The 13,910-nt window shown below is 39.4% G+C and overlaps 1 protein-coding gene across 1 annotated transcript in view; it reads left to right on the top strand.

Moving 5' to 3' along the window:
- Window positions 1–6,365, top strand: part of DPYS (dihydropyrimidinase) — a 29,567-nt gene extending 23,202 nt beyond the window's left edge. Inside the window, exons 8-10 of the mRNA XM_010006468.1 lie at window positions 2,810–3,017; window positions 4,760–4,865; window positions 6,224–6,365. Of these exons, the coding sequence (XP_010004770.1) occupies window positions 2,810–3,017; window positions 4,760–4,834 (283 nt within the window). The 3' untranslated portion in view covers window positions 4,835–4,865; window positions 6,224–6,365. The remainder of the gene's footprint in view (window positions 1–2,809; window positions 3,018–4,759; window positions 4,866–6,223) is intronic.
- Window positions 6,366–13,910: the final 7,545 nt, after the last annotated feature.

Genomic DNA, 13,910 nt, shown 5'->3' with positions numbered 1-13,910 from the left:
TTCAGAAGTAGTCTTCCTCTTTATTACTAGAGGTATATAATTTTTTATATTGATAGCCTAAAATCTCTTTTCAAGACAGGTGTATCAAAAGCATCTGAAGGGAATTACATGGAAAGGCTGGAACAAAACGGGGCCTGATGTCTTTGCAGTATCCTCTTTGTAGAGGAGAATGTTCTCTTAAATATCAAAGCAATCATTCTGATCTCAGTCCCTGGTTAAGAAAATGTAGTATGAAACAAAAGCTACTGTAATTTATAATCAGAATTAGATAATTTCACAAATTTTATTTAAAAAATCCAATTCTGGTTTTTGAAGCTTGGAGTCAGAATCTCACGATGAGCAATCCCTTATTCAGACATCATTTAGTATGCTGGAGGCAACTGTTATTTTATACTTCACTATCGTGGCAGTCTTGGTTTCTCAGATTGTAAGTGGTTACAGCCATTCTTGCCATTAGTCGAGTGTTCAGGCATTCATAGAAACATTGGAATTTTGCTGGGATTCCCAGCAAGCTGACTGCGACTGAAATGGCTGATACAGCAGTAAACAGTCTGTGCATAAGGATGCTGAGCTGTGAGCATCAGACGCAAGCATCCCTCTACTTCTGTTTTAAGTGGCTGCTCACTTGCTACCTGAAACTTTCACTGCCATTGATAATGTCAAAGGTTTCAATCATGGTCAAAATGTGGTGATCTCCATCAGAGAGAACGCACTTTCACCTTCAGAAATGGCAGTGTGATCTAAGGCTTGTTTCAACAGGAGTTATAAATGAGTTCTGTACAAGTGTGAGGTTGAGACAAGCCCAGGGAAATGTCTTTTGTCATATTGTAAGGTTTATCTGTACAAACAGATATTTTTTAAATGGCTTCCATTCATTTTGTATCTTCTTCGTGAAGAACATACCTCTGAGGCATGTTTACCGCCAGTCCTTCTGTTCTAGTACATTTAAACAGCTCACATGTTCAGTTGAAGGATCTTGCCTATTTCTCTGTTTGTTCAAACTACCTTTTCCATTTTTCTTTTCATGTCCCAGTGCTATTGTGCAAATAGATATGATGTATACCCGGAGAATGCTAAAGATAATTATATTGCAGTTGTTCTTACTTACTGTTCTAGCAATTAGACCCATAAGAGTAATGCAATAAGCTGGAGGAATATGTTCTCAGACTCTTTATAGGGCTCTTATGACACTCATGGATAAAGTTGACAGTATTCATAGGACCAGGGAATACAAGAGAGGTCTGGCTTCTTTCTATTTTCTCTTTACTCTGTGAATCTGCAAGTTGGTGCTGATACTGGTGAGCAGGCATGCATGTTTTCTGTCCCAGGTGTGCTGAATAAGGAAGAGTCCTTATTCCTAATGGAATTAGGAATTAGGAATTAGATTGATCATAGGAATCATTAGGAATTAGATTGATCAATATATGTAGCCTTTGAAAAGGGAGTTGCCACCAAGATTTAAATGTTGCCCTTAGCAGAACCAATTGATCTTAGTTCAACAGAATGATATGAAAGGAAAACTATGTATCCTTCCACAAATGCTTTTTTCCTCTGTGTAAGTATTAATTTGAAATATGTGATGTGATTACTTTTGAAAATGGCTATACTTCAATAAAAATACATATTTTGTTGTGTTTTTCTCATTTGCTAAGGATGTTAACTAAGGTTTTAGAAAATTCTTGTCCAAGTAGAAAATATTTTAATCTATTTACATTTCACATTAATTTTTACTTTGATATTTCTTTTGCAAAATATGTAATCTCTGGAATAATGTCAATTATATATATGATAGGTTTTTGACTCTATGAGCAATTCTGGAAAATTCTGACTGCCAAAAGCATGAAGCTTCCTTTCTTTCAGAAATTACAGATGACAACAAAAATATAAACTCTCCAAATTCTTAAGCCAAACCAAACCAAAAAACTGCAGATTTGAAACAGGAAGTTAATAATTATAAAAAAATAAAAATCTTGTGATCCATTTTAGATACAGTGGGTAGTAAGTAGCTCAGTAGGGAAAATAGATAATAAAAGAAGTATACACAGCCTGCACTTAGAGATGCCAAAGTCAGCTTTATCATTGGCTTAAACTTTAATATATCCAGTTAGGGTTGGAGACATTGGCTAGAAAAATGGTGATCGTAAAGAATGAAGTCTATGCATAAAAAAAGTAATAATACTATAGGCTCAAATGAATACTGTTGAGGTCTAAAATTATAATTTGCTTGATACCCTTGGAGGAAAGATATGTAGAGGTGTGATGTTTTTATTTTGATTTAGCAGCATCAAGATATTTGGGCTGTCAGTCACTAGATCAATTCAACTCACACTGAGTTACCAAAATTCATTACCATCTGGTGACTTGCCAGCAATGTGTTGTGAGTCTCAATCTTTGAAACACTGCTGCCATACTTTTCAAACTTGAAATTGCAAGTCATTCTAGCTAAAAGGTCAGAACTTTTTCTGACCTTATCATGCACAGATATTTGCTTGACAAGCCAGAATGAAATCATGTTGTCCAAATAAAATATTAGAACCTGATTTTTTCACACTAATCTCTTTTTGTGTTTCAGTGCTGCAAAGTTCTGTCCTTTTGACTCCCTCTTCATTCTTCTGAAATGCAATTACTGTTCAATGAAATGTTAATGCTCTACCCTATTTTTACAGCTGTTCCATAGCGTACTTGTACAATGTCATCATTTAATAATGCTGCTAAATTTTCTTCCTTTATCGATTTCTCAAATTTTTATAATGAAGTAAAATGTGAGGATCATAATAATTATGGGTGTTGTTTTGTTCGGTAAACACAGGACAATATCTGCAAAGACACATCACCATGCCAACAACTTTAATATATTTGAAGGAATGGTCTGCCATGGAGTCCCAGTTGCGACAGTTTCAAGAGGCAAAGTGGTTTATGAAGGCGGAACTTTCAATGTCACAGCAGGAGAAGGCAAATATGTCTCCCGTCCACCATTCCCTCCATATGTCTACAAACGAATCAGGCAGCGGGAGCAGGTTAATTAAACTAATAAATCTCTGTAATGCTTTGTACAACATGAGGATAACTAGCTCTTGGGAAAAGAGGTTTGGGGATTCAATGGTAATTTCCCTTACTAATCAAGATCTGCCAAGGTGGGAGGAAATGAAACTAAGGACTCAATTTTTATTGCTCTATATCTTACAGAAAAATGTGATAGAACTAGTTCCTGCTCTTAGAGTTGTCTGTACAGCTCACAGACTAAACCTGGGTACTTTTAAAAATAAACATGTGCCACTTGCAATAGAAGTGGACAAAGTTTTGGTCATGAGTAATTTGCCTAAGTTTTTTGGGGAAAGGAAGGGCAAAGAGGATAATCTGTGCCTGGACTTCCCAAAAAAGGGAGCCAGTAGCCCTAACTGTGAATTTTTCCAAAGAAAATCTTCCATTTCCACTGGACATGTAACTGAATGGAAGCAATTGCTCTAAAGGTCATGTAATTTCATAGCCAGCTGCAGTCTCACAGGCTAAAGGGTGAGAATTACACTCTTATAGTAGACTCATTCTGCATTTTTAACCTAGATAGATTCTCTTTGCACTGTTCCTCTTAGAAATGATAGTCATTTGCATTTGCTTGCAGTGGGATATGTATCATGCACAAAGTTATGTGTGCCCATGAGTCTATTTAATCCACTGGACACTAAAGATATTTGCTACTTTATTAATGAGGGCTGTTTATTATTATAGCACTTTCTTTGTTATGCATTATTGTCTCTGACTTTTAATGCAAAGTGAATGCCAGGTAATGATAATAGAAACTAGCTGATGAAAACAGATTTGTACTGGCATTACACCTGAAAAAAATTTTCATGTAAGAGAAGATGCTGCAGCTATTAAATGATAATTAGGTGCTTCCTCAAGCATGCCTGAGTTCTAGTGACTCCAGATCCTGTCATTTCTGCTAAAGCCTTATATACCATGTCAGAGGAAGTTTAGTATCAAAACTAAACTAAGATTTAAAAGAAATTTGATCATTATAGAATCCTGAAAGACATCAATGAATGTGACAGTTTCCATTTCAAATCCAAGCTGGAGAGAATGTTCCCTTCACCAAAACATCAAGTTCAGCATGCCTTCAAAAATTATTTTTTCAACCAGCTCAACCTCCTGTAGCCAGCAGCCAGGATTCACTTTGTTTCACTGATGTTCATTAACTTTTCTTACGTATTAAGAGCATTGCTGGAATATATGATTACTTTTAACAAAGAACAATTTTATAGCTTTAACATGCAGTGAGTCAGCTGGTCTGGAGAGCAGTTCTGGTGTGTTTGGTCTGTACTTGTTCTCTCCTGGGATATCCTGAAGTAGCTGCATCAAGATTAAGAAATATACAGAAGCAAACAGATTAATTGATTTATCATTGTGCTTTAGCATATTCTAATTATTTATGTGCCATAATCCCTGGGGTTTTACCACTCCAAGATCTGTTTGTAATAATAAAGGAAGAAGCATCCATAAAATGAGGTGGACCATGGTCAGTTGCTTCTTTAAAAAATGGGTCTGAAATTGCAGATTGGGCCACCTAGCTCCTGATGAAAGTTGAGAACTGAACAGTTTAATCCCAATGTAAGGGATCTTTTCAAGAGCGAGGTTTGCTGAAAGTGTTGGGATGCATAACATACAAAGCTGAGTTATATGACTGGTAGTTTCATTGGGTGGAATTAGCAATTGCAAGGGGAAGACAATTAATAAATGAAATATTTGAAATATTTTATTACAGGTCTGTCAGCCTGTTCCTGTTAAGAGAGAACCATATACAGGCGTGTTTGAGGAAACATCTGTCACACCAAAATAATAGGCTCATTCCCCAGTTCCGGCTCTTGCAGGTAACTGTCTCTTTTGATTAGTGAAAACTACTCAATGCTTCTCTGAAACTTCAGGAAAACAGAAGTGTAGCAGACCTCCTTCTAGCTTGTAATAGGCTTGTCTGAAATAAAACCTCTCAGAAGGTAAGTTGTCTTGGTTATCTTTAAATTTTATGAGAATGTGTGGCAGCCCAGATATAGAGGCCCTCTTTCTGGCTGGAGCCTCATTTTAAAAGTTCAGCTGAGAAAGGTAAATTAGCATTTAACTGCTGGACTGACACATGGGTATGAAAGCCCATAGAATCTTGAGTTCAGTTAGCACCCAGAGTACAAGCAAAGCATAAAGGTTTGGCTTAAAAACTTAGAGGGGGGAAAAAAAAAAAAAAGTGCTTGATGTGAAAGATTAAATTCTTCAGTGTCCCTGTGTTACAGACAATAACTCTCCACCAGTTGTACTATTTGGGTTAAGCTGATAGATCTGGTTTGCATGCACAACAGCTGTCTTCATGCAAGTAGAGGTGCTGCAGTTAAAACCAACTGTAGTTCCTTCTGTGAGCTGATTTACAGGCTAAGCCAGCAGGAAACAATTAGCTTCCATTTTCTGGGTTAGTTTTCTGTTGGTTCAGTGAGTTGAACTGTCTCCAGAAGAACCTAACAAGGATCAGTGCAGTGCAACATAAATGTGGGATAAGGCAGCTGGGGAGAAGGACTAGGCAAAGCCACCTCACTGTTTAATAAGGAGAAGAAAGGCTTCAGGAAAAAAATAAAATAACTAGTTAAGACCTTCAGCAAGCACAACTGAGCCACGATGCTGCTGTATGCTAACTGCAGCTGACATGTTGTCTACAACAGCAGGGTAGTTGATTAATATGGGTTGGGGGACAGTGGGTGGCAGTAAACATGACAAAATCCAGGCTGAATTTTTGGGTGCGTATGTGTACCAACAGTGAGACCAGCTAGCTTGAGAAATTATTTCCCAATACACGGTGTAAAGCCCCAATTCACACTTCACATAAATTGGGTCTGGTTTTAGTGCTAATTAATATGAGGACAGGAACAAACCTGAAGTGGGAGGGAGAAATTAGGTTCTCCACATTTCATTGTATCATTCCTTAAAAGCTACCTTACAGTGACCCTCATCCTGGGCCTGTGTAGCAGCGACACAGCGCAGCATCCTATTTGTTTTCCTCTGTCATAAGGGAGAAGGCTTTTGTAATAGAGAGGACTAAAGGCTAAAGCTGCAATAGAGTGAGGGAGCAATAACAATTCTTTCTAGCTCCTAGCACACTTTTTCCATTATTACCTCTCTGAGTAACAAATTGCAAAGCAGACATTTTCTTTTGAAAGATTACAGCATATTGTCTTTTTCTTCTCTGTAGATAAAAGCAAATGAAAATGACCCTGCTGTCTCCACCAAAGCAGTGCATTCTGGATCCAACAATCAATCAACAGACATCTTTCTCAAGAGCCAACATGAAACAACAGTAACCAATAAACATTATACTAAGCTTCCTGCATAAATGTTGTCATTGCAATTTATCTTTAAAAGAAATTTAAGGAACTGGAAAATTATGTTTAGAAAATAGAGTAGTAAAAAAATAATAACTACAGTTACAATGGGGCAGCAGCTCTGTACGTTCTTAAAAGCTGGTAAGTTTGGGGATAGTATTTCTTAATATTTACCTTTAGAAAGTATCAGCTAACATATAAAGTAGGCCATGAGCAATGGCCTTTAAGCACATTTTCTACATTCTTACTCTGTTAGGTCACAAGAGATGAATCCTGATTCTCTAATTTAATATGTTAGGAAGATCTCTGTTGTGCTTAGGGATATAGAGGATTTTGATAGTAGGTGCTGAATTTGATTTTTTCACAGGTCAGGTACAGAAAAATGCTGATTCAGGGGAACTGTCAGTATTTTAGAGCTGCTGCTACATCTCCCTGTTCCTGTCTTTAAAGAAGTTTATACATTTTCTCCCTGCCAGCTACACGGCCACGTGTTTATTGGTGTGTTCAAGTGTTTCTTTTGTTACACTCTAGGTAAACCTGTGCTAACCATTTTGGTGAACTCACCTACAAAACTGTTTTTTGTTCAGGCTTTATGGAGAGACACACAGCTGTAACTGTAAGGCTTGTGAAGTGAGATCACCATTCAATTACAAAAACTTTTTACTAAAAATGTGATTTTTTTTCCCAATGTCACTAATACTTTGGTTTTTGTAGGATAGGATTCCTAATTAAAAAAAATAAAATCTCATTTGCTCAATTAATCTGATTCCCCTTTTGACAGGTAACTGTATTCTTAGAAGCATGATTTTTTTACCATGTCTAGACAGGTTTTACCTCAGAAACCTAGAATGTTGTTTAAAATTGCATTTTCACATGTGACAGCTTTTCAAGCAACAGTCACTGGGAAATATTTAAGAGAGAAATTATGCAAACACAAAAACCTGCATAGTGAGTTTATTGTCCTATGTGTAGACACAGTATAACCTGTACTACCATGCAACTCATTATACCCATTTTGTAAACTGAGCTCTCCAAACCATGAAAGTGAAAAAATGTATAAAAAATGTGAAAAAATGTATAAAAAATGTGAAAAAATGTGTAAAGTTTATAGGTTTCTTACAAATTTTTATTAGATTAGAAATGAGGAAGGTTCTCCCTGTACAATTACCAGAGTTCCTTATCCCTGTGTTGGAATTTATTGCTCTGTACCATTTATTATTCTCATCATAGGAGGTCACCTTTGGATTTTGTTCTTATCAAATACCTACTTTTTAATTTCAATTACTGTTTTAACTATTGTGCAGAGGTCATGAAAAAATAAATAAATAAATACCTGCATATTGTGAACTGGGATTTATACCAAAGCATCTACTGTATTTTTACATCTTTGAATGCAACAAGGTCTGGAGCCTGTCAGGTTTGTGATATTTATGAGTACTTGTTTTGCCATGACACATGCTGGCCCTGAATCTTGCCTCTAGCCACAGGGTGCCAACTAATAGCCTTTCAGAATCTATGTGACATAACAGAATTTCAGCTTTGCTATTCAGGTGCTACTACTACTAAAGTTGAGACTCTCAGGCTCCAAATCTCTGCAGATCTTTTCCCACTTACGTGGGGTACATTATAATGGTAGGATCTTCACAGGGCTAGAATTCTGAAACTGTCCATGCCCCTGTTCCAAACACAGCAGTACTGAGTAACAGCAGAGCCAAATACAGTGGGATTTTAAAAATTATTATTTAATTTAATTGTTCATTTGGGATGCAATAGGATTGTAAAATGCATTTATGTCAGCACAGGTCCTGAACTGGAGCACTGGAAGGAGCACTGATTCATGTCTCAGTCCTACCTCAGTCTCTAGACCTTGACAAGACTTCTGCACTTGTCCTACAACATCATCCCAGCTCTTGCTTGCTCATTCTTACAAAGTTTTAGCTGAGGCTGTGCTTTCACTGTTGTCCTAAAGCAACAGATGCCCCACACTAAGTTGGAAGACTGGTTTAGAAATTACTTCTGAAGCCTACACTGTTCCCTTGAGCCTTTCACATGGAAGACAGCAATTGCTTTCCCAGATTTTTCAGAATCCTCCCACCTTTATCCACAATCCTGAGGCTTCTCTGGGGCCTACTGAGAAAAATGTTTGACTTCTTTGATTCTTTCTTCAGTCCATTGAACACTTGGTAGAGTAGGCTAGATCTGATTGCTTTGAGAGAAGGCATTGCTGCATTAAAACCCCTTTTCTCTGAAGCAGTACATCTCAGTACAGAGGAGCTGAGGATCTGTCTTGTCAAGGCTGAAACACAAAACAGCCTTTTCTAGCTTAGCACTTCCCTTTGGAATTCTGCTGGTTTCACCTCTCTCTAGTTTGGAAAGGTTGAAGGCTCAAATTCACTGTTAAAGCATGGGAAAAAATCTCTGTTAAACCTATTTTCATCACACTTCCTAGCCGGATAGAAATTTGAGATCTTCAGTACTCCATTCTCCCTGGTGACATAGATCCCAGGCCCAGGAGCAGAGAGGGGATTTGGGAGATCTGATCCTAGCATACCTAGTTGCTTTCAACCCCATCATGTGCAGAAAAGTCCTCGCAGCCAGAAAGTGTTTGTTGCCCTGTTGCCTGTTGGCTCTCATTTCACTGCCTGCAGAGAGCTCATGGCTGTGGCACAAGCACCCACACCTGCAGTTCTTCTCTCGTCAGCCTGAAACACCAGGGGATCCCTGCAGAGCAGCAACCCTGGGGCGTGCGGCTTCACTGGGCCACCGGGGGGCAGCGCTGGTCTGATGGATCAGGGATGAGATGAGGAGGAAGCTACTCTCATGCTCAGCAGCGCCGTGAAGCATGTTCACATGTTTTGAAGTCTGTGTCCATAAAGTCGACAAGAACATTCCCATTTTCAGGCTTTATTTCAGCAGCAGCAGGGAGTGATCTTTTGATCCTCGCTTTCCACTTTTGAGACGTGAACAGATCTAGAGGAAAGGCTTTACCTCTTCTTTTCGTCTTCAATTGCAAGAGCCTCCGGGCTATTTAAACTGTGAGGAAAACGCAGTGAGTCAGTGTGACAATACTGATCGAGCAGGGAGTGGGGGGAAACCAGTTGTAAACCCAGCATCCTCTGACTCTGCACACCCAGCTGCCCACACAAAATGCTGCGACAGATCTATCCTTGAGGAAAACAAGCCTTTAGCTTAGCTGTGCAGCCAAGTTGAAGGTGGTGATAAAGAGAATTCCACAAACACGGTTGTTGTAGGGAAATATCCGTGATTGTATTGTGCTTCAGAGGGTCAGGAGCACTAGCATGTCTCTCTGAATTATCTTCGCAAGACAATCAGGGGAGCCTTTCATTAATTTTACAAACCAGGTTTTATCCAACTGGGGGATATTTCACAGTAAATCAAACAGATTCTACACTAGTGAAGGATGTTTAATAAAGGAAGTTGAGCTCTTGTGAGCTGGGGGAAAGAAAGGGTGAATGAGTCAAAAGCCAAATCCAGACTTCTTCTCACTCTTGTTTTGAGTACTGGTGGCTTATGAGTACATTTCTGACAAACCCGAGGGAGAACCAGTTTGAGACAATGCCCAGTAATGTGAAAGATACTGAAAATCTCCATTAAGCAAATATAAGAATACATAAAATCCTTAATTTCAGCTGTACCTGTAGTTCTCTTGTGCTCAGCAGAGAGAAGAAAAATACATGCTTTTTTGTATGAGGAAGAATGATCAATTGGAGCAGAAGAAAACATACCAAACGTGGAAAGAAGATTTTGAATGACAAATACAGGGGAAAAGAGCCAAAATAAAATGCAGAAAATGTGAGGAGAGGGCAGACAAGAAGAGGAACAAAAATAATTGTGGATGGAATACTTTTCGTTGTAACTTGTAGACTTGTTTTTCTAAAAAAAAAGGAAGAAAAGAAAAAAAAAGGCAAAAAGAACAATGTAATAATGTGGTTCAGGGTTATGGTAAACAGAGAGGCCAAGGCAATAACTGAGCTGCTTGCAGAGGAGACAGCTGAAGATAAACAAAGCCTTGGACTTCTCCAGCTCATGGGACAGAAATAAATGGGAGAAAACAGAAACCAAGTAAGGTCTGCAGAGAATGAGAGGCATGTCTCTGTGTAATGCTGGGGCAGACAGACCTGCCCTTTCATCTGTACATCTAAAGGGGTAAGAACAGTTCTACTACTGACATAATCCGCAGCGTCTTTGAGGCACCAAAGGTGTGTTTTAGAATTTTTAATTTTTTTTCATGTTTTGTGCAGAATAGGCCATTTCCCCTGGTAACCAGGTTTAGGGAGATGGGAAAGAGTAAACTTATCTCCTTTGTGTGCCATTCAGCTCAGCTTCAGCACACGTATGTGCATGTATATGGTCATTGAAGCAAACAATACATTAATCCACTCAAGTAATGACAACATTATTTCTCAGATGGCACCCTGGTGCTGGCACAGTGCATTCACAAATTAACACAAGCTTTTGGTGTGCATGTCTAATACATTCTCTGCAATGCTTTGTGTATAAGTGGCCAAATCACAGAGTTGCTGGGGCTGGCAGGTGCCTCTAGGGATATCTATTCCAGCCCTGCTCCTCTGAGTTGGTCAGAGCCATGTCTTAGTTGGGTTTATAGTATCTCCAAGAATGGAGACTCCACAACCTCTCTGGGCATCCTGTTCCAGTGTTTGACCACCCTCACTGTTCAAAAGTTTTTCTTACATTTATGTTTGGAAATGACTTGTGGGGGAAATTGCTCTATCACCTTCCCACAGATTGTGGTGAGGCTCACAAACCTGTAGTTTCACAGAATCTCCTTCTTGCCTGTGGGAGTGGTATTAATTTTCTTCCATTCCTCAGTAACATCTGATCACCATGACCTTTCAAAGTTAATGAAGAGTTGCCTTACAATTACATCAACCAGCACCCTCTGCAACTATCAGTGCCTCCCATTATGTCCTATGGACTTAAGTAGGTCCAGTATGTTGAAGTGCTCTCTAACCATGTCATCCTTCATGAGGGGTTAAGTCTTCCTTGCTCCAGACTTTCCCTCTGGTCTGAGGGGCCTGGTATGGCTGGAATCACTCTTAGCTGTAAAGACCAAGACAAAGTAGTTCCTTAGGCCCTGTCTTTTATCACCAGTAGTGGGGTCTAGCATCTAGGAAAAATATTTACCAGAGCTGAACATTTTGTCCATAATTACATTTAGCTTCCCCAGATAGACTGGCTTTTATCACTGCCATGACACTTGCCAATTAGGGTGGAAAACCTAAGCAATACTCTGTAAGGTGCTCTACTGGTTGGAGCTGGGAACCCCAGCATTCAGGTACAACACTGCTCTGTAAACTCTGCAAGGTCTCACCTGTCCTAACCAAAATCAATGGCTCTTTTTCATAATCAATCATTCCCACTAGACTTAGTTTCCTTAAGTAAATGCAAAGTACATGATAGGGTCCTGAGAGCATGCTCCAGAGCTCAAAATCCTAAGATTTATGTATCTCTCCCAACCACTGACCCTTTTCTGAGTCATTTTGATGAACCATTCCATTGTGCTGAAAAACTTTTGCTTGCTGCTTGCAGAACAGAAACAAAAGGTATGCTGGGTGGCAACACACCATCAAAGAGGAAATGTATGAAACCCCAAAACAAATTTTGCCTCCTGTTGCCAAGTGAAGTGGCTAATGTTTTGTGGTAGTGCTGTCAATCAGACCTGACCCTGCTTTGGGGCATTGTAATCAGTAGGAGATCAGGGTTCCTCACCAGTCCACCCTTTTAGACTGGAAGGAGCACATGCAGCTCCTACCAGCAATGAAGTTGTCAGAACTCAGCCAAAATTATCAGCTCTTTCTGACATTTTACTCTTCCTGTTTCATCTGCAATGATAACAAAAGTGAGTTAATATATCCTCTTGTCAATAGCATCAGGACAGCAAGTCTATTTTGTGGAAGCGGATTTAGAGCCACCTTAATTTTGCTGCTTTTTCATCAGAAATCTTCTTGCTACTGGTCCTTGACAGTAGTACCTGGGATACAAATGAATTCTATTGTTATCCAGGGCTGTCCCACTTTAGCGAAAGGGGATATAGTCAGGCCACTCAGCACAACCCTCAGTACTCCATGGCTTCAACCTAGCATCTCATTTTCTAGGGACAAATTGTTGGTACACCAGCAACCTGAGCCACCTGTGGAGGAGTGAGGATTCATTTGGAAGACAGAAAGAGAAAAAGACTTGATGGTTTTCACTGTTTCAGGTAAAATGTAGTTTCTGACACTTGCTACTGGAAAGTTTTAAATAAGCCTTTATTCATTCAGATAACAGAGGCATCGATCAATGGCTGTCCTGGGCCCATGCACATATTATAGGGGAACAGGCTAAAGTTTGCTATTATGCAACCTAAAGAAAGAAGTTGGCTGTGGTTGAAAATCTGTAGTACACTGCCTGTTGGGTGGATTTTTAGCTCTACACTAAACGTCTGGTGCCACATCAGTCAAGCCACTCGTATGACTTTCTGCTTTCAGTAGTTGTTCATGTATTGTATGAAAGTCACAGCACCAATGTTAGCCAAATAGGTGAAGCACTCAGTATTAGTTTAATTTAGTTTCATTTAAGTCAGTGGTGGCTTTAGCAGCATAATTAAGCCCCTTTTTGCCACTTCTGCAAGCTCCCTTGGATTGCAAGATTAGAAGCATTGTTCATCTCTGCTTGTATGTCCTTACATCTCAAAATCAGCTTGTTTGCACCCACAGCACCTGATCGCTCTGTGTTCTAGCTCACATGAGTATCCTCACTTCTGAGCATGCTACATTAGCTCTCTCACAATCATCAAAGACATGGGACAATCTGCACTAGCAATACAGTCTATGGATATGTGAAAATGGGAGAATAAGACCAAGGAATTCCAGGTGGGAGGCTAGAGTTAGAAACTTCTTAAAGATGAATTAGCAAAAGTAAGTGGGCAGTCTGAGGTCTGAGGGAGAGTTCAGCTGGGGAAGGTTGAAAGAGCGCATAGTGCCCTGCAGAAGATATGGCTACAGATGGAGGAGCAGATGTATGGAGTCAGGGATGGGAAAAAAACAGGCTGAAGGGTTTGGGGCAGTTGAGAGTCGAGAAATAGATTGAAATGTCTAGAAACATCTTAGCCCTCTAGTAAGGTTCTTGGCCAGCCCAGACAGCCTCTGTTGTGTCTTCCATCTTCAGTGTCTTGCAAATATGAAGACAAACCTGTTGCTGCCCTTATGTCCTCTGTTATCTCAGCTCAAAGAGGTTTGTGATGTAGTCCTAAAAAGCTCCAAGCTGTTTGCTTTTACACAGAAGAGACCCTCCACAGATTTCTAAAGTACCAGACAATGCAGACCCCAAGTTGAAAAATTAGTGTTAATGCAACCCAGAGCTCTCTGTGATGGAGAGCACATTATCTCCTGTGGCTTCTTTTCCACACTCTTCCAAAATACTGATTAGCCTCTGAGCCTATTTTTTACATTTTAAAATTGACATTCCATAAGAAAAATGGGTGCAAAATACAAGTTGCTACAGAACTAGAGCATCCAAAAATTCAGCTGGTCTCTC

This window comes from Chaetura pelagica, unplaced genomic scaffold, assembly GCF_000747805.2.
Source record: "Chaetura pelagica isolate M959 unplaced genomic scaffold, ChaPel_1.0 scaffold76, whole genome shotgun sequence".
Classification (NCBI taxonomy): domain Eukaryota; kingdom Metazoa; phylum Chordata; class Aves; order Apodiformes; family Apodidae; genus Chaetura; species Chaetura pelagica.
The sequence above is the reverse complement of the archived record's forward strand: the minus strand, read 5'-3'. Positions and strand labels throughout refer to the sequence as shown.